General features: G+C 40.2%; 1 protein-coding gene across 1 annotated transcript in view; it reads left to right on the top strand.

Moving 5' to 3' along the window:
* The window catches only part of PLBD1 (phospholipase B domain containing 1), a 66,158-nt gene that overhangs the window by 43,323 nt on the left and 2,590 nt on the right, over positions 1-20,245 (top strand). Inside the window, exons 7-9 of the mRNA XM_023226142.1 lie at positions 14,843-15,043; positions 15,154-15,294; positions 19,511-19,696. Of these exons, the coding sequence (XP_023081910.1) occupies positions 14,843-15,043; positions 15,154-15,294; positions 19,511-19,696 (528 nt within the window). The remainder of the gene's footprint in view (positions 1-14,842; positions 15,044-15,153; positions 15,295-19,510; positions 19,697-20,245) is intronic.

Here is a 20,245-nt window from a genome sequence, read left to right as displayed (position 1 = left end):
CTCCTGCCTCAGCCGCCCCAGTAGCTGGGACTACAGGGGCCTGCCACCACGCCCGGCTAATTTTTTGTATTTTTAGTAGAGATGGGATTTCACCGTGTTAGCCAGGATGGTCTCGATTTCCTGACCTTGTGATCCGCCTGCCTGATGGCTGTTTTTAATGTAGCAATTAATGTAGGCATTCCTGCTTTCAGGTTCAAGTGTGAATCAAAGCATATTTTAATTTGCTAGCACAAATGGAATGTCTTTACTTTCAAACTATTTGTGGTTTTGTGTTTGCTGTATGTCTTTTGTAGACAGATAATTAGTACATTTTGCTTTCTTTTCTATCAAGTTTGAGTCTCTTACTTTTGATGGAAGTGTTTGGTCCATTTACATTTACTGTAAAAATTTATATATTTAGATTTAAGTCTGCCATTTCACTATTTAGTTCATTTCATCTCTATTTTGTTTCTCTGTTCCTCCTTTCCTGTCTTCTTTTGTGTTAAACATTTTAACAAAGATTTTCTAACAAAATAGTTTATATTTTAATACTCTAGTTGGCTTTCTAGCTATATTTATTGGCATTTTTAAAATTGTTGTCCCTGGGGCTTGTGATATGCATCTTGAACTCATCACAATTTATGTAAAGTTAATAAGCAATTATGTCTACTGAAAAGTATATAGGAACCTAAAATGGTAATTATCCCATTTAGTGCCTTCCATCCTTTATGCTATTGTTGTCATATATATGCTACATCTATGTATGTTATAAATACACCAATATGGTGTTAAGATTTTTTACTTAAAAACTTATACTGTCTTTTAAAAAATTAAAACAAAAAGTGTGCGTGCATGTGTGTGTGTGTGTGTGTGTGTGTGTTGAGAAGTAAGCTGTTATATTATTTTCTGCTCTAATTTTTTTCTGCATTTAGATTTTTGGTGACTTCAGCTTTCTGGTGGGCTAACTCTAGTCTTCTTTGTGGTTATTTTAAGTTTGTTGTGCTGATAGGAACTGTAAATTAATGTTTTTCATTAAAGGTAGGGCTTTTTCATCACTTATAGCTTCACATATTTTTTCCTCTTTTCTCTCTCTTCTCCCTCTGGGACTCCAGTCAATTATCCATCAGATGCTATACATTTTTGCACAAGTCTCTGGGGCTTTGTAAATTTTATTTAGTTTGTTTTTTTCTCTCTGTTTTTCAGATTGGTTGATTCCCATTAATCTTCTATCTTCAGGTTTTGTTTGTTTTATTTTTTCTTTTTTGATTTTATTTATTTATTTTGAGATGGAGTTTCACTCTTGTTGCCCAGGATGGAGTGCAGTGATGCAATCTCAGTTCACTGCAACCTCCACCTCCCAGGTTCAAGCGATTCTCCTGCCTCAGCCTCCCAAGTAGCTGGGATTACAGGCATGCGCCACCATGTCTGGCTGATCTTGTATTTTTAGTAGAGATGAAGTTTCACCATGTTGGCCAGGCTGGTTTCCAACTCCTGACCTCAGGTGATCCACCTGCCTTGGCCTCCCAAAGTGCTGGGATTACAGGCATGAGCCACCGTGCCCAGCCACAATCTTCAAGTTTTCTAATTCCTTCTTCTGCCGTCTCAAATTTACTGTTAAAGTATACAGTGAATTTTTCATTTCATTTACTGTACTTTTCAGGTCTAGAATTTCAATTTTGTTCTTTTTTTAATTTCTAATTTTATGTTGAGATTCCCTGTCTGGTAAATCTTAATACCATATTTTCCTGTTTTGTCTTTTTCCACTAAACCCAATATCAAGGCCTACTTGGAAACAGTTTCCAGTGACTTAAGTGTGGGGTCATATTTTCCTTTTTCTTTTGAGGTGACAAATATAGCAAATACCATGATTTGATCATTACACAATGTATATATATATTTAGTATATTCTCCACCACAAACATTTATCAGTTCCTTATGGTAAGAACATTCAAAATCCTCTTTTGTAGTTATTTTGAAATATGTAATTCAATATTGTTAACTATAGTGCCTGGTAATTTTTGGTTGAAATGTGGACTTGAAAAATAGCACACCATAGTGTCTCTGAATGTGTATTTTTGAAAATTATGTTTTATTTTATTTTTAATTGACATAAAATTGTACATATTTATAGGATACAGTGTGATGTTTTAATGCATGTATACATTGTGTAGTGAACAAATCATGGTATTTAGAATATTCATCACTTCAAACATTTATCACTTTCTAATGGTAAAGACATTCAAAAATCTCTTTTAGTTATTTGAAATATATAATATAATATTGTTAACTATAGTAAGCCTACTGTGCAATAGAATACCAGAACTTTTTCCTTGTATCTAACTGTAATTTTGTACCTGTTGATTAAACCTTTCCAACCTTGCCTACCCTCCCCAGCTGCTGGTAAGCATTGTTCTACTCTACACTTGTATGAGATTGGCTTTTATAGATTCCACATCTGAGTGAGATTGTGCAGTATTTGTCTTTCTGTGCCTGGCTTATTTCATTTAACAAAATGCCCTGAGGGATCATCCACATTGCCACACATGACCTAATTCGATTCTTTTCATGGCTGAATAGTATTCCATTATACATATGTGTATCACATTTTCTTTATCCAGTCATCTGTTGACAGACATTTAGGTTGATTCCATATCTTGATTATTGTGAATAGTGCTGCAATAAGCATGAGAGTGTAGACATCTCTTTAACATACTTATTTCATTTCCTTTGGATAAATACCCAGCAACGGGTCTAGTTTTATTCCTCTCCATGTAGATATCCAGTTTTCCGAGCACCATTTATCAAAGAGAATTTTTTCCAATGTGTGTTCTTAGTTTCTTTGCCAAAAATCAATTTGCTGTAAGTGTGTGAATTTATTTCTGTATTTTTTATTCTGTCCCATTAGTATATATGTCTATTTTTATGCCAGTACTATGCTGTTTTGGTTATTATAGCTTTGTAGTATATTTTGAAGCCAGGTAGTGTGATGTTTCCAGTTTTGTTTTTTTTTTTTTTTGCTCAAGATTGCTTTGACTATTTGGGGTCTTTTGAGGTTCCATACAAATTTAAAGATTTTTTTTCTCTTTTTATGAAGAATGTCATTGGTATTTTAATAGAGCTTGCACTGAATCTGTATATTGCTTTGATTAGTATGGACATTTTAAAAAATATTCCTCAAATCCTTAAACATGGAATATCTTTCCATTTGTATCCTCTTCATTTCATTAACATTTTATAGTTTTCATCATAGAGATCTTTCACCTCCTTAGTTAAGTGTTTGTTTTTGTAGCTGTAGTAAATGGAATTGCTTTATTTTTTTCTGATTGTCTACTATTGCCATATAGAAATGTTATAGATTTTTGTATATTTATTTTGTATCCTGCAACTGTACTCAATTTACTTATTAGTTCTAATAGTACTTTGGTGAAGTTTTCAGGGTTTTCCCTATATAAGATTATGTCATTTGGAAGCAGGGACAGTTTGATTTCTGCCTTTTCAATTTGGATGCCCTTTTTATCTTTCTCTTGCCTCATTGCTTTGGCTAGGACCTCCAGTATTATGTTAAATAAAAGTGGTGCATTTGTGTCTTGTTCCAGATCTTAGAGGAAAAGCTTTCAACTTTTCCCCATTCAGTATGATGCTAGCTGTGAATTTGTTATATATGGGCTTTATTGTGTTGAGTTACCTTTCTTGTATATCTATTTTGTTGAGAGTGTTTATCATGAGGGGATGTTGAATTTTTTTAAATGTCTTTTCTAGATCAGTAGATTCAACATCCCTTCATGGGTTTGTTCTTGATTCTGTTAATGTGATGTATTATGTTTATTGATTTGCATATACTGAACCATCCTTGCATCCCTGGAACAAATCCCATTTATTATGGTGACTGACTTTTTTTAATGTGCTGTTGAATTCAGTTTTTAAATATTTTTTTGAGGAGTTTTATATCTATATTTATTAGGGATATTGGCCCATAGATTTCTTTCTTTGCTGTGTCCTTGTCAGGTTTTGGAATCAGGGTGATGCTGGTCTCATAGAAAGATATTGGAAGTATTCCCTCCTCTTCATGTCTTTTGAATAATCTTCAAAGGATTGGTATTAGTTCTTCTTTAATGTTTTGTAAAACTCATCAGTGATGCCATTGGGTCCTCGGCTTTTCTTTTTTGGAAGACTTTTTATTACTAATTCAATCTTATTACTTGTTATTGGTCGGTTCAAATTTTCTATTTCTTCATGATTCAATTTTGGTAAGTTTTATGTGCCCAGGAATTTATTCATTCCTTCTAAGTTTTCATATTTGTTGGCATAGAGTTCTCCATCTCTCTCTCTCTCAAAACTTAGGAAGTTTCTGCTATTATTTTGTTAAGCTTTCTGTGCCCTTCTTCATCTCTTCTCCCTCTCAAGTTTCGTTTTTTTTTTTTTAAGATGGAGTCTGGCTCTGCCTCCCAAGCTGGAGTGCAGTGGCGCAGTGGCACAATCTTGGCTCACTGCAAGCTCCGCCTCCCGGGTTCACACCATTCTCCTACCTCAGCCTCCCAAGTAGCTGGGACTACAGGTGCCCACCAGCGCGCACGGCTAATTTTTGGTATTTTTAGTAGAGATGGGGTTTCACCGTATTAGCTAGGATGGTCTTGATCTCCTGACCTTGTGATCCGCCCGCCTCAGCCTCCCAAAGTGCTGGGATTACAGGTGTGAGCCACTGCGCCCGGCCTCAAGTTTCTGTAGTGTGAAAATGTGTTTGCTTAATGGTGTCTCATAGGTCTCGTAGGCTTTCTTCACTCTTCAAATGAAGAGCTGTCTTCAGTTCAGAAATTCTTTATTCTGCTTCGTGTAGTCTGCTGTTGGAAGTTTCCATTATATTTTTTCTTTCATTCATTAAAGTCTTCAGCTCCAAGAGTTTTTTTTAAATGATATCTCTGTTGAATTTTTTATCATATCATGAATTGCTTTTCTGATGTTGTGGAATTGCCTATCTATATTCTCTTGAATCGCACTGACTTTCCTTAAGATCATATTTAAAATGTTTTTTATGCAATTAGTAAATTGCCATTTCTTTAAGGTCAGTTATTGGAAAGTTATTGTGTTTTTTTGGTGGTGTCATGTTTTCTTGCTTTTTCATATTTCTTGTGTCCCTGCATTGATATCTGGGCATCTGATAGAATGCATGCCTCTTCCAGTTTTATAGAGTTGTTATCATAAGGAAAGATTTTTGCCTGCAGATGTGTCCGAAGGTGTCAGTTGTGTAGGGTGCATTGGCTTTGGTTCCAGGTGGATGCAGGAGTGTAGTTACCATGCAGTTTTTTCAGCTGTAGTCAATGTTAGCAATTTCTATGGATGCCTCAGTGGCATCCTAGCCTGCAGGAGTTTGTATGGCAGCTCTGTCAAGTCATATGCATGGCCTTTCTGCTGGTGGCAGGGGTGCTAGGTTGTTTCATGCACCATGTGTGCACAAGGCCTACTCCAATAGGATTAGACACAGTCTCTCCTCTGGGGGCAGGGGTGCCAGGCTGTTACACACAAGTACATAGGGACTGCTCCTTCACGGTAAGGTGTGGCCTCCCTGCTGGGTAGGATCATCTGTTCCTTGGGGGTCAGGACACCACATAGGCTCAGGCACCAAGGTTATGGCTGTTTCACTGGGCCTGTGCTCTGAGTAATTGAGGTTGAGGTGCTGCAGCCACAGGGATGGGGAAGATGGAGTGCCTCCTAGGCAGCATATTCCTGGTGGATAGGAAATAGTAGCTGCTCGACTAGTGAGTGGTGTGCTACTGTTTACAAGCACAGTGTACTTGCAGCAGAGCCTCAGGATGGGGAGAAACAAACAGTGGTTACTGGCCCTCCAGAGCACAGTGCACTGTAGTAGTGGCGCCGGTCTCAAGACGGTGCTGTACCTCAGCAGCGTAGATCACAGAGGAGAAGGTGGCACAGTGTGGGCTCATTCTTTATAATACAGCTATGTGAATGCCAGGCAGCTCCCTAGAATGGGTTCACGGCTTGTGAAAACTGCAGAATTCTCAAGCAGCAAAGACTAGGTGTTTGCATCTTTAATGGAGATTGCTGGGAGTTCTCCTGCTCACCTTTTCTCTATAGGGAGACTGCCTCCTGGTTTCATACCAATCCTGACTGGGAAGACGGAGTGGCAAAGGCAGAATGTTTCACTCTTTTTTTTATGCGGCCATCCCAAGTCTCCATGCTCCACTGGGTCTCTGCAACTCCCTTATTGTACTCCTTTGGAACACTTTAGTGTTCTCCTTTGGATACTCTAGTCAAAATATAGTTGTTTATTCACCATTTTGGTTCTTTTTTTTGTGGGGAAATGAATGTTAGGCACCTCTAGTCAGACATCTTGCTGAAGTCACTTGTTTTACTTTTTGTTTTTAACAGGCAATTACCTTGCTTGCACTCAAACTTCAACGTATGTCACCTGCACAGTGTGCAGCAACCAGTGTCCTTCCTCAGTGTTGCTTACTTCCAGCTGCTGCTTCAACCTGGTCCTCTGGAGGTTGCTCCTGCATCTGTGTAATTTAGCAGCCAGTGAAAGATGTTGGCAGCTCATATTCATATTATAGAGCTAACTCTCTTTGTGATTTCCTTGATCCTAAGGTTTCCCCTATATTCCCATTTGGTTTTGTAGTTCTTACCTTTGTCCTCTGACAGCTTGAGGAATTTGAGCTGCATATGAGTTGGGAACCCTGGCAGTATTAAGTTGCAGCAAACTCACCTATCTCAATTCTAGAGCAATTCTGTCTTACAAGGGAAAACCTTCTCATTTCTTTCTGTTTTTACCCTGGGCTCCCTGGCGTTTACCACATTCATGCACAGTTAGTGGTCAGTCAGGGAACTGGACAGGGTTCATATTCAGATTTTGAATCTCTGCTCTTGTAGTTCTCTTGCTCCCAAAATTTTCCTCTTAAATTCTCAGCTGTTCTGCAACACTAGACTTTGACCTCGCCATTTCAAACCAGAACGACTGTAGTTTTCCATAACTAAAGTTGGGTATGGGGTATCTATTAGTTTGCTAAGGCTGCCGTGACAAAGACTGGGTGGCTTAAACAACCAGAAATTAATTATTCTCCCAGTTCTAGAGGCTAAGAGTCCCAGATCAAGATATTGACAGGTTTGGTTTATCTCTTTGACTTACAGATGGCCACCCTCTGTGTTCTCACATGGCCTTTTCTCTGTGTGTGCATATACCTGACATCACCTCCTGTTTTTTTCTTATTTATGTTTTTATTTTTTTATTTTTTGAGATGGAGTCTCACTCTGTCACCCAGGCTGGAGTGCAGTGGCATGATCCTAGCTCACTGCAACCTCTGCCTCCCAGGTTCGGGTGATTCTCCGGCCTCAGCCTCCCAAGTAGCTGGGACTACAGGTGTGTGCCACCACACCTGGCTAATTTTTTGTATTTTTAGTAAAGATGGGGTTTCACTGTTAGCCAGGATGGTCTCGATCTCCTTACCTCGTGATCCACCTGCCTTGGCCTCCCAAAGTGCTGGGATTACAGGCGTGAGCCACTGCCCCCGGCCCACTTCCTCTTCTTATAAGGACACCGGTCATGTTGAATCAGAGTTTGCCCATAAGACCTCAGTTGACCTTAATTACCTTTTTAATGCTCTGTATCCAAGTATAGTCTATTTTCAGGTACTGGGGGTTAAGACTTCAACATATGAATTTCGAGGAAACAGAATTCAGTTCATATCAGGTTTAGGAATACATGCAGGCAAGGAAGCATCATACTCCATCTTAACCAATGCTGTACTAACGTTCTGTTTCTCCCTGCCTTTGGTCATTCCTAGTATCTTCAAATCATTGCTTTAAATAATTTTATACAGTTTTATAATTATTATTTGTGGGAAAATCACTCAATTTTATCATGCTGCTATTATTGGAATACTCACCCTTGATACAAGCCTTTTTTAAATTTTTTTATTTTTTTTGGCCAGGTAATACATCATGCCCTAGTGCTTTTCATATTAACAAAGAGTAGCACAAGAGCTCCCTTTAGATGGTTTTACTAACCTTCAGGACAAGTAAGTCATCTCTCCTTTGAGCTTCCTAGGTACCCTGTGCATAATTTCTTCAGAGCCCATATTCTGTATTCATGTCTGTGTCCCTGGAGGAGCACAGAGCCTTGCATATTATCATCATTGAATAAATATTTATGGAAGGAAGTAGAAAAGAAGGAAGGAAGGAAGAAGGATTAGAGGAAAATCAGAAAGGAAGGAGATAGATGATGTCCACTTTGATGTGGACATGGTAGGAACTGTAGGAAAGAAAGATGGGCAATAAAACAAGGAGGGGGTGGGGACTGCCTAAGAGATCACACTTCCGATTGTAACTTGCTTTCTATTCATCCTGCCCTCCCTTTCATACCCTGGATTTGAGAACAGAAGTCTAAGATGTTCAGGAATTGTAAAAAAGGGACTTCAGATGCAAAACCTACGTGTTCAGAACAGGACTTGTTACTTGAAGAGAATCCTTTGTAGTAACCAGATGATAAATAACATGAATGGGACCTGACTAGTTTTATGGGAATTAGGCAGAATTTAAATTTTAAATAAATTACTATAAGCTTGTGTTCAATTTGTTATTAAATAGAAAGGAAAACAAAAAACCTGAATGTGTTTAGCCCCTACCATGTACCCGGCTCTGTCCCTGACACTATGCTACACGTTTTGTTTTTGTTTGTTTGTGGGGTTTTGCTTTCTCAGACAGGGTCTCACTCGGTCACCCTGGATGGAGTGCAGTGGTGCGATCTCGGCTCACTGCAACTTCTGCCTCCCAGGTTCAAGCGATTCTCATGCCTCAGCTTCCGAGTAGCTGGGATTACAGGCATGTGTGACCACGCCTGGCTAATTTTTGTATTTTTAGTAGAGACGTGGTTTCACCATGTTGGCCAGGCTGGTCTCGAACTCCTGGCCTCAAGTGATCCACCTGCCTCAGCCACCCAAAGTGCCGGAATTACAGGCATGAGCCACCGTGCCGGACCAACATTTTGTTTTTATTATGTCATTTAATGTTCATAAAAACCTAACAAGAGGGTATTTTTAAAATCAGCTGTCCACCATTAATTTCTAGTACTGTATTTTCTTAACAAGCATACAAAACATCAAACTTCCCTTTAGACAAAGTGCAGTTCTTTGACATACTTATAAAAAACAGTCTGAGTCTGTAGCACATTAATGCAGTGAAGAGGCAAAATATACTGATTTTTACAAATTCTACCTTCCATAAAAAGCCTCAAGGAGGGTATTTTGTCTGCATTTTTAAAAATAAACAGTTAAATAGTCGGCGAAGTTAAATAGTCAAACAGGTCAAGGTCACACAATTCAGTGGTTGAGGATTGAGTGCAAAGGCAATATATCCAACTATAAATATCCATTTCTCTTTTTCTTTTTTTTAGAAATGATTCAGATTTAAATTAAATGGCTAAAACTAAAAGAGTCAGCTGGGTGTGGCGGCTCACACCTGTAATCCCAGCACTTTTTAAGAGGCCCTGGCAGGAAGATTGCTTGAGCCCAGGAGTTTGAGACCAGGCTGTGCAACATAGCAAGACCCCTGTCTCTACAAAAAATATTTAAAAATTTAGCCAGGTGTGGTGGTGCATGCCTGTAGCCCCAGCTACTCAGGAGGCCTGGTGGTTTGAAGCTGCCCTGAGACTTGATCCCGCCACTGCATCCAGCCTGGGCAACAGAGCATGACCTATCTCAAAACAGAAACACAAACAAAAAACGAAAAAAGCAGTGAACTCAAAGGATTTCCTGCCATGCCTGGTGGGTGGAGCTTCTGTGTGGGAACAAAAGATGGAACCTATTTAAAGTGCTTTTTTTCTGAGACCGCATCTCACTCTGTCGCCCATGCTGGAGTGGAATGGCCCCATCTCAGCTCACTGCAACCTCTGCCTCCCAGGTTCAAGCGATTCTTGTGTCTCAGCCTCCCGAGTAGCTGGGACTACAGGCGTATGCCACAACGCCCTGTTAATTTTTGTATTTTTAGTAGAGACAGCGTTTTGCCATGCTGGCCAGGCTGATCTTGAACTCCTGACCTCAGGTGATCCGCCCTCCACGGCCTGCCAAAGTACTGGGATTACAGGCATAAACCACCTTGCCAGGCCTCAAAGGACTTTTAATTGAGGATCCCCGTAAGGATGATCCCCATAAGGCAGAGGCTTCAAGCTTAATGATCTATAAGTGAGGCTTTCTGGGATGCACTTAGTGTGTTTCCCCAAGCATGGTGTGTTCCTACTTTTCACTATATACAGGTATGCTATCACCTCCCCCATACACGTATACATACCTCTTAAACTTAGATGTTCCCCAGTTTTTCCTGTGGAGCTTGCTAAAAATGCAGTGTCATCCACAGAAATTCCTATTTCATTGATCTGGGCTGGGGCATTTGTAACAAGCACCCTAGACCACCCCAGCATACTGAATCCATAGTCCATCCTGTCTGAGACTATGGCAGCCCTTGTGGTCTAAGCAGCAAAATCTTTGCTTAGCCCTTTTTGTTGTCGTTGTTTTTTGTTGTTGTTGTTGTTGTTTTGAGACGGAGTTTCGCTGTTGTTGCCCAGGCTGGAGTGCAATGGCGCGATCTCGGCTCACTGCAACCTCCGCCTCCCGGGTTCAAGCGATTCCGCTGCCTCCGCCTCCTGAGTAGCTGGGATTACAGGCACGCGCCACCGTGCCCGGCTAATTTTTGTATTTTTTGTAGAGATGGGGTTTCACCCTATTGGTCAGGCTGGTCTCAAATTCCTGACCTCGTGATCCGCCCGCCTCAGCCTCCCAAAGTGCTGGGATTACAGGCGTGAGCCACTGTGCCTAGCCTTGTTTTTGTTTTTTGAGACGGAGTCTGTTGCCCAGGCTGGAGTGCAGTGGCCAGTTCAACCTCCACCTCCCGGTTTCATGCAATTCTCATGCCTCAGCCTCCCAAGTAGTTGGGACTACAGGCATGTGCCACCACGGCCGGCTAATTTGTGTGTGTGTGTGTATTTTTAGTAGAGATGGGGTTTCCCCATGTTGGTCAGGCTGGTCTTGAACTCCTGACCTCAAATAATCCACCACCCACCTCGATCTCCCAAAGTGCTGGGATTACAGGCATGAGCCAGCTTAGCCTCTGTAAATATTAAGGGCATGTACTTGAAAGTAGGTACAAATGAAGATAAAAGATTAGGCTCCAGGAAAATTTCAGTCAAGTCTTCATAATCTATAAAATTGCCTATTTAATAAATATGTGTTGTAAACATTTTTAATGTTCTATAATTACTTTTATTAATGTCATGTTACCTGTTTAATCTAGGTACTTTGCTCATAAAGCTGAAGCATATAAATACAATCTATATTTAATACAGACCAAAATTCATGTCCTTTGCTTTTAAAAGGTAGAACCAAGAAAAGAAAAGAAATAGCAGAATTCGGGCAGGTATTCTAAAGAATTATAAATGGATCTTGCAGCACTTAATTTCTGTTTTGTTTTTTTTTTTCAGTACCTTTCTTTGATTCTTTGCCTCCTCATTGGCACCATCCCAGGACAATGATATCTTCTGCCAGATCAGACCTGTCTTGATCGTCTTCCCCACCTAACTCAGGATGCTTCCTCCCTTCTCCCTTTCCAGAAATCCCACCTTATTTTTCATACTTTTCTTGATTAACTGGTCATAAGATGATTTCCTCCTACTCCACCCTGTCTCAACATGCAACTCCCCATGAGTCAATCGTCATAATTGTTTCTAATGTGTTTGTTCCATGGTGTGTGTTGAGTAACTGTTGTTGCCATTTGCCTGACTACATAGTGGTTACTGTTTATTTCTGTAATTCAGTGTTTTTTTTTTTAAAGTCTCGAAATATGATTTATTAACTGAAAGAGTTTCTTTTTATTTCTTAATTAAATTCAGTGAGAAGTTTACCATGAAATGTTATTCTTAGGCTGGCATTCATAAAACACTGGAGTGTTTCATTTTCTCCTGATCTCAATCTGCCTTCCACAGCTACTAATGACAGATGAGAGCAAGATCATAATTTTAGTTAGATGTGGTGGCTCATACCTGTAATCCCAGCACTTTGGGAGGCCAAGGCAGGAGGATCCCTTGAACTCAAGAGTTTGAGACCAGCCTGGGCAACATAGGGAGACCCTGTCTCAAAAAAAAAAAAAAAAAAAAAATTAAAAGATTATAATCGTATATAGTCAAAGAAACGTGTTTCTTTTAGAAGGCAATGTGTCAGAACTTTGTCTCATCTCTGGGCCTTTTCTTTATCATCTTAAACTCTAAACTATAGAATTAGCCTCCTCGACTATAGTTTTTGCAGGCCAGTTCATTTTCTTTGCTCTAGAACTCTAGATAGCCTATATATTTCCATCTTCCTGTCTCTATCATAAAGAATCTTGCCTTTAAAGGAAAGATGACTCCTTAAAACATTAGTACTTGTAATATTCAATCACCTACATATATTAAAGAACGCCTGCCCTCTTGTGTCCAGAGAGACTGCTACAGTAAGGAGTGAATTAGCAAAATTGTCATTCCAGAAATACAGCAATTCTACCGTACAGGGATTTTCTACCAGGGAGCTTTCTCAAGGCTGCCAAGTATGGTTGTACAGTTTGAGCACTGAAAAATGATCCCAGCCCAAGAGATGAATGAAATCCATTTTACACTCTGCCAAGCCATATATCCTTGCCCCAGGTCATGTCTTTCTAGAGAGGTGACCATTAAAATTTCATTCAAGGCTACCTTTAAGCCTTGTACCACTTGGAGTGTGCAACTTTCTCTAATTTACACAAACCTCTCTATAGCTTAACGGCAGCCTTGTAGAGGCTCATTAAGAGTTAGTTGGACAGTGCTCTCGTCGTGTAACTTTCCTACTCAAGAAATTTCAAGAAATTAAAATCAGATTGTTAGAGCTGAGTGACATCACTTAGTCCCAGGTTATCAGAGGAAAGAAATAAGGAACAGAGAGGCAAAATGAGAATTGTCAAATTCATTAGAGGCAAGCAGGGAACTAAAATTAGGCCCTCTGACTCCCAATCCATGCTCTTACTTCCGGCTTCTGGTGACCCCTTTCTTTGACCCCACCTTACTTATTTCAAACTAGGCTAGAATAGATGTGCAATAGCATGCACAGGGTGGTGGGGTGATTTGAGGTGGTATGTGGACAGATATTTTTTGCAAGTTAATAGAAATGTATTTGTTTCAATGTATTTCTTTGGGAAAAAACAAAAACATTTAAGTCCAAGGTTTCTTAGACATTATGGTGTGTGACAAGGGTATTTGAAGTTTGAAAAGTGAGTTAATTTGAAGAAAGATATTAAGTAGTGCATATGTTAATAGCTTGATTTAGCCATTGACAATGTATACATATATCAAATGTCATTTTGTATACCAAAATATATACAATATTTACTTGTCAGATATCAAAATATCATTTTGTATAACAAATTTATATAAATTTTACTTGTCAAAAAATAGAAATATTAACTAAATGATAGTTTAGATCTCAGATATGGCAAAAATGATAAAAGTGGTAAAAAATGATAGAAATTTGAGACTATCTCAGTCCATTCTGACTACTATGACAAAACACCTCAGACAAGGTAATTTATAAACTACAGAAATTTTATTGCTCACAGTTCTGGAGGCTGGGAAGCCCAAGATGAAGGGACTGGAAGACTCAGTGTCTAATGAGGGTCTGTTTCTCATAGACAGTGCCTTCTCTCTGTGACCTCACCATAGTGGAAGGGGCTAGCTAGCTCTCTCTGGACTATTTTGTAAGGGCATTAATCCCCTTTGGCAGGATGCACCCAAGGAACTTACCACTCTGGCCCCTTCTAACTCTACCACTGGGGTCCTTTTCTGACTCTTCTTCAACACTGACAGTTGTTCCATTACTGTTACTGATGACAATATATCCTCTCTTTTTATTACAGCTGCGCCTGATATTCTGTCCTTTCCATACTCATCCCAGTGTAAACCACAAAATAGGTCTTCAGAAAAGACTGTGGCTTCACTGATTTTCCTGTGTTGCCTCTAACATTTATAAAAAAGCATTGACGAAGAGTGTCAATGACCGAGTTTCAAAACCATCTTTACTTTTCTAAATGTAGATGTTTTTCCATGTATAAAAATTACACAGACTTAGCCAGGTGTGGTGGCCCACACCTGTAATCCCAGCACTTTAGAGGCTAAGGTGGGTGAATCCCTTGAGGTCAGGAGTTTGAGACCAGCCTGGCCAACATGGTGAAACCCGGTCTCTACTAAAAATACAAAAATTGACCAGACGTGGTGGTGCACACCTGTAATCCCAGCTACTCCGGAGCCTGAGGCACAAGAATCGCTTGAACCCAGGAGGTGAGGTTGCAGTGAGCTGAGATCATGCCACCACACTCCAGCCCGGGTGACAGAGTCAGACTGTGTCTCAAAAAAAAAAAAAAAAAAGAAAAGTAGACTTATACAAAATTTGAAAAATACGGGAAAGTAGAAGAGAAGAAAAAAAGGCATTTATATCCTACTAATGAACCCTGCTAATCCCCTCCCTAATTAAAAGTTCTCCTGCGAAATCCTAGCAAGTTGGGATCTACATCTGTTTATCATTCTGGAAACTTGCAATGTTCTGGATTTAACATTTTTTAAATTTCAAATCATAAATTTTCAGTGGAGAATCCAGGGGTGGAGGTCTATTGGCACCTCTGTAAGTGGCAGTTGGGTGACTACCACAGAGGTGAGCCAGAGCTGGGGGAGGCTACTGCGGCTCAAGGGTAGTAATAACTGACACGCTTTGCAAAATGCATTGTGTATGTAAAGCTCTTTGCTAATAATGATGGTTCACTGTTCCATGTATACATAGGCTGATGTGTGTATTTGTCTTTCCTGCAGGGTTTTTGGAGTCTCTGGATGACTTTTACATTCTTAGCAGTGGATTGATACTGCTGCAGACCACAAACAGTGTGTATAATAAAACCCTGCTAAAGCAGGTCATACCCGAGACTCTCCTGGCATGGCAAAGAGTCCGTGTGGCCAATATGATGGCAGATAGTGGCAAGAGGTGGGCAGACATCTTTTCAAAATACAACTCTGGTAAGTGACCCTGCAGAATAACTGTTAGGCACAGACATATATTTTGATTTAGGCTTGTTAACCAGTCAAGTCATACCCATGCCCCGTCTTCATGTCTCCTGATATTTCAGGCACCTATAACAATCAGTACATGGTTCTGGACCTGAAGAAGGTAAAGCTGAACCACGGCCTTGACAAAGGCACTCTGTACATTGTGGAGCAAATTCCTACATATGTAGAATATTCCGAACAAACTGATGTTCTACGGAGAGGTACTTTCTTCATGTCATAAGTCTGAAAACCTGACGAGTATGTGTGAGTTCACATATGGTAGGAGAATTCACAATGTGTGAATGTGTGGTGGGGGAGGGCATGGGGGGGAAGACAGGATGGGGATGCCACTGCTAGTTACACTGGGGGAGAATGACCAGGTTTAGCACAACACGTAAACCTACATCACAAACTCTTGCAGGACAGTGTGCAGATTGGGACGCAAATCAGGCATTCATGACCCTGTGATTCCTCATGGTTCTAGTATTACCTTTTCCCCTGTATTCCTGGTTAAAGCTTTAAGTTCAATTCAGCAAATACTTATGGAGTGCCGCTGTGGCCCAGGGACTAGAAAAGCAAGGATACAGAATCCCTGACGTCGAAGGACTCAGGAGTCTAGTAGGGAAGCAAAGCACTCAAAGCAGCTGCAGGAACTCAGGATGGGAAGAGCTGTCATCAGGTCTGGTGTCCCTAGGCCAGTGGTGAACCTAAAGAGAACATGGCTGTTAGTGGGTGGGGTCAGAGCAGGCACTTCTGGTGGGCAAGAAGGAGTCCAGTCATTTGAAGCCAGGAGACTCACTGCCTTCATTCAAATCTCAGTTCCTTAAAATCTTAGGCAAATCATTGAATCTCTCTAAGCCTCACTTTCCTCATCTATAAAACTGAATCACGATACAGGTCCACAACCAGGTATTTGTAATTTTAAAATTCCAAAACTGTAAAACCACAAATTATTATTTTGTTTCTTGTGTTTTGTTTTGCTTTGGTAGCTAGCTCACTTGGTAGCAAGATATGACCTGATCTGAACTCATTTGGCAGCAAAACTGCCAGAAGGAAACTTTTAGTGGTTTTTAATTTTAATTTTAATTTTTCTTCAGATGGAGTGTTGCTCTGTCACCCAGGCTGGAGTGCAGTGGTGCAATCTTAGCTCACTGCAACCTCTGCCTTTTGGGTTCAAGTGATTCTCCTATCTCAGCCTTCCGAGTAGCTGGGACTACAGCCACCACACCCGGCTAATTTTTTATGTGTTTTTAGTAGAGACAGGGTCTCACCATGTTGACCAGGTTGGTCTTGAACTCCTGACCTCAGGTGATCCATCTGCTTCGGTCTTCCAAATTGCTGTGCCCAGCCTGCTTTTTTAAAATTGTCTTTATTTCCTCTTAGAGACACCATGTATACATTAGGCTACAAAAATATCAACATCTTTGATTATGAGGTGTTTCCCAAAGAGACTGTAATGTCACATAATCCACGCATTCCATGGTTGTTCTAAAGTCTGAAAAACCCTAAATTCTGAGACTCATCTGGCTCCCAAGAATTTCTCTACAATTTCACAGGATGGTCATGAGAATCAATTAAGATAAGTAGATAGATTGAGAGAAAATGTTAGCCTTAAAAATCCTATTGGGCAGTTCAGCCTTTATGTTTTAAAAATTGGGAGTTCCTGACAAGGGAGAGTAGACTGGGTGGGAAGAAAGGAGACTAGTTAGGAGAAGGAAAGTAGTAGACTGAGTGGGAAGAAAGGAGATTAGGTAGGAGAAGGAAGAGTAGACTGGGTGGGAAGAAAGGAGACTAGTTAGGAGACTATTGCAACAGATCAGCTGGCAGATGAATAGAGACAGAACGGAGATAAAGTGTCTACCTAGGGATCAGGACCTGGTCCTCCGTTTTCCAGGTCCCCAAACTGACTTTGTAATGATGCCTAGAGTGAGCCTCGTCAGTGGAGAATGGTTCACACCAACTAAATGCACTAAGACTTACGCATAACACCAATTTTTAAGGTGGGAGTTTTCATTGCCAAGCAGTTCATATACTACCAAGCAGTGGACCTACCTTCTTTGCTTGTTAGGAAAATCCATCCAAGAAGTGAAATCATTAGATGGTTACTGGTTAGCACAGAGCAGTTCAAAACAGATAACCCAGCTGGTCCCTCCAGCTCCTAAAAGCCTGAAAATAATAGCAGGCCTCAAGAGAGAGATGCTTGCTTGCTAAAGTAGTCTTTTCTTCTTTGGACAGTTGCTAACAGAATGGTAGACTTGGTTCTCTGCAGTCCCATTGCTAGACCCCTTGAAACTCCCTAAGACTAAAAAGAGTTGATGATGATCTGTGTTTTTTTTTGCCAGAGGAGAGAAGAACAGAGTTAAATTCAGAGCACCTACTGCATTGTAGACACTCTTCTGGGCCTTTTACTTCAGTTCTCTTGTTTGATGTTTGTGACATACTCCCACATAAGTGTTATTGTTGCCATTTTACTGGGAGTAAAGAAAAGCTCGGAAAGAAACGCGTTTTGCCCAAACAAATAAATGATATCGTATAGCCATTAAAAAGGAGGGGGTCGGGATGGGAGGTGGGCACACCTCCTAGCGTATTTAAGCAACAGTGGTGTGGTGATAGAAGCCCTGGATGTTTGAGTTAGAAGACCTGTATTCAGTTAAGCTTTGAGAGGCAAGGAAGACATCTGACCTCTCTGAAACTCTTGTTTCTTCTGTTCAAAAAAGGGATGATAACACTTACACATCATCAGGTTGTTGTGAGATTAAACAAGTCGCCCTATTTTATTTTTTTATTTGGAGACAGGGTCTCGCTTTGTCATCCAGGCTAGAGGGCAGCTGCGTGATCTTGGCTCCCTGCAACCTTCGCCTCTCGGGTTCAAGCGGTTCTCGGGCCTCAGCCTCCCGAGTCGCTGGGACCACAGGTGTGCACCCCAATGCCTGGCTATTTTTTTTATATTTCATAAAAGAGGCAGGGTCTTGCCATATTGTCCAGCCTGGTCTTGAACTTAAGAACTCAAGCAATCCACCTGCTTCAGCCTCCCAAAGTGCTGGGATTACAGGCGTAAGTCACTGCACCAGGCCAAGTTGCTCTGTTTTAAATCATGAAGCTTCATGAAATGTGAAGTATAAAGCAGACATTTTCATTATTCATTTGAGCTGTTTTCACAAAGAGAAATGTAATAATCATCTAATGTTTACTAAGTATTAGATACTATAATTAAGCACTCCATCTGAATGCATTTCATGCTTATGCTTATGAAGATGCTTAATGCTGAATACTTAATGAAGATGAAGAAACTGAGGCACAGAGGAGGATAAGCAATTTGTTCAAGGAAGGTCACATACTTAATAATGGCAGAACCAGGCTTCAAATCCAGGCAGTCGAATTCCTAAGTCTATATAACCTAGATATGTTTTAGCAACAAATCTGTTTTTCTTCTATAATTTCAATGTCATCCATATCTCAGTTCTTCTGATGCTGGCTCTCAGAATTAGCAAGGCTGAATGTCTTATCATTTACTTTTTGTCTCTGTAACCTCACCCCCAAAGAGGAGGTCCTGTACAACAATACAAAGGAGAAAGGCAGACAAGGGCCGGGAGAGAATGGGTGGGAGAGAACCGTGAATGGTGGAGACATTCCTTGACTGTTCTGTAGGCAATAACCCAGGCCAGCGTAATCTAGGATGTTTCTGAAATTCTGCTTTTACCAGAGAGAGCTGTGTCACATATTTGGTGCTCAGTGACTAGTAGGCTATGTGGCCTTCACACACTATAAAGCTTTGAATGAAGCTGAGCCTTTATAAAGGTTTAGAGTCAAAGGAATTAAAAACCTAATGTAACCTACAAGATCACCCCCAATCCCCTCACATTACGGACTTCTCCTCTCTCTCCCCATTGACATCTTTCAAAAAAAAGAAACAGAAACAAAACAAAACAAATCAAGTTGCCTAAGACCTAGTTCTTAAGCCCTGAGCCTAGAATTCAGGCTTTCTATTCCCAGTGCCATGTTCTTCCACTACCTCATGATTACCATTTGACATCTTCCTTTACAGGGCCACATTGTGAACAGCCATTTCTTGGCACTTCAGTAACTAAATCCACTTAGATGAGCTCCCCAGATCGCCTTGCATTATACTTTATTTTGCTCTATAAAGAATATGGTTATTTTTTGGCTTAGAGATTAATAATTTGGGGTGAAAACCAGAGAATTCTGATGCTCTTCTTCCCCTAATGAAATAATCTAGAGGTGTGCTGATTTAGGAAATTTAAAAGGCTGTGTGGCTGCCAGGGTTCACATGCAAAAAGCTTTATTTTGTATACATTATTTTGTAATTAAACACCTGTGCCCATTTTCAAACTAAATGAACATGGATAACTTTTGCTCTCTCCTTTTCTGTCTCCTTCCCTGTCAATCCCTCCCTTACTTCCCTTCCCTCCCAATCAGGATATTGGCCCTCCTACAATGTTCCTTTCCATGAAAAGATCTACAGCTGGAGTGGCTATCCACTGTTAGTTCAGAAGCTGGGCTTGGACTACTCTTATGATTTAGCTCCACGAGCCAAAATCTTCCGGCGTGACCAGGGGAAAGTGACTGATATGGCATCCATGAAATACATCATGCGATACAACAGTACGTAGCATATTTCTCAAGAATCATTCTTCAAAACTCCTTTTCTTCCCTATGGATAAAGAATCCATGTAAGTTTATCATCTCTGTACTAGAAGGAACTGTAAGAAGTTACTTAAGTATTTAACTAATATTATACATTTTATACTCAATAAATACAGCTTTGGCCTCCTTTATAAAATGAAAGAGAAGAGTCTATACATTTTTTAATTGAAAAAAGTCAGCTGTAAGACACAGAAGAAATAACTCATACAGGGTCATTTAAAATTTTTGTCCAAACACAAGTTTCCTTCCAAGGTTAACAGCAGCTAATAAAACAAAAATTGTTCATAAATACCACATTTTTTTAAGAACAGCATCAAATCTGTATTTTTTTTTTTTAAGAACAGCATCAAAGTCAAACAACTGATGCACATTTATCTGGGTCTCCTATCCATTTTTCACTGTGTAAGGTTCTTAAGAGCAGGCTGGGCCTGGGGCCAAGGGCTTACTCCTTCCTCACAAGCTAAGGCAGATGTCTCTATCTGGAAGCAGGCTGGGCTGAGGCTTTAA

The sequence above is a fragment of the Piliocolobus tephrosceles genome, chromosome 10 (assembly GCF_002776525.5).
Source record: "Piliocolobus tephrosceles isolate RC106 chromosome 10, ASM277652v3, whole genome shotgun sequence".
Classification (NCBI taxonomy): domain Eukaryota; kingdom Metazoa; phylum Chordata; class Mammalia; order Primates; family Cercopithecidae; genus Piliocolobus; species Piliocolobus tephrosceles.
The sequence above is the reverse complement of the archived record's forward strand: the minus strand, read 5'-3'. Positions and strand labels throughout refer to the sequence as shown.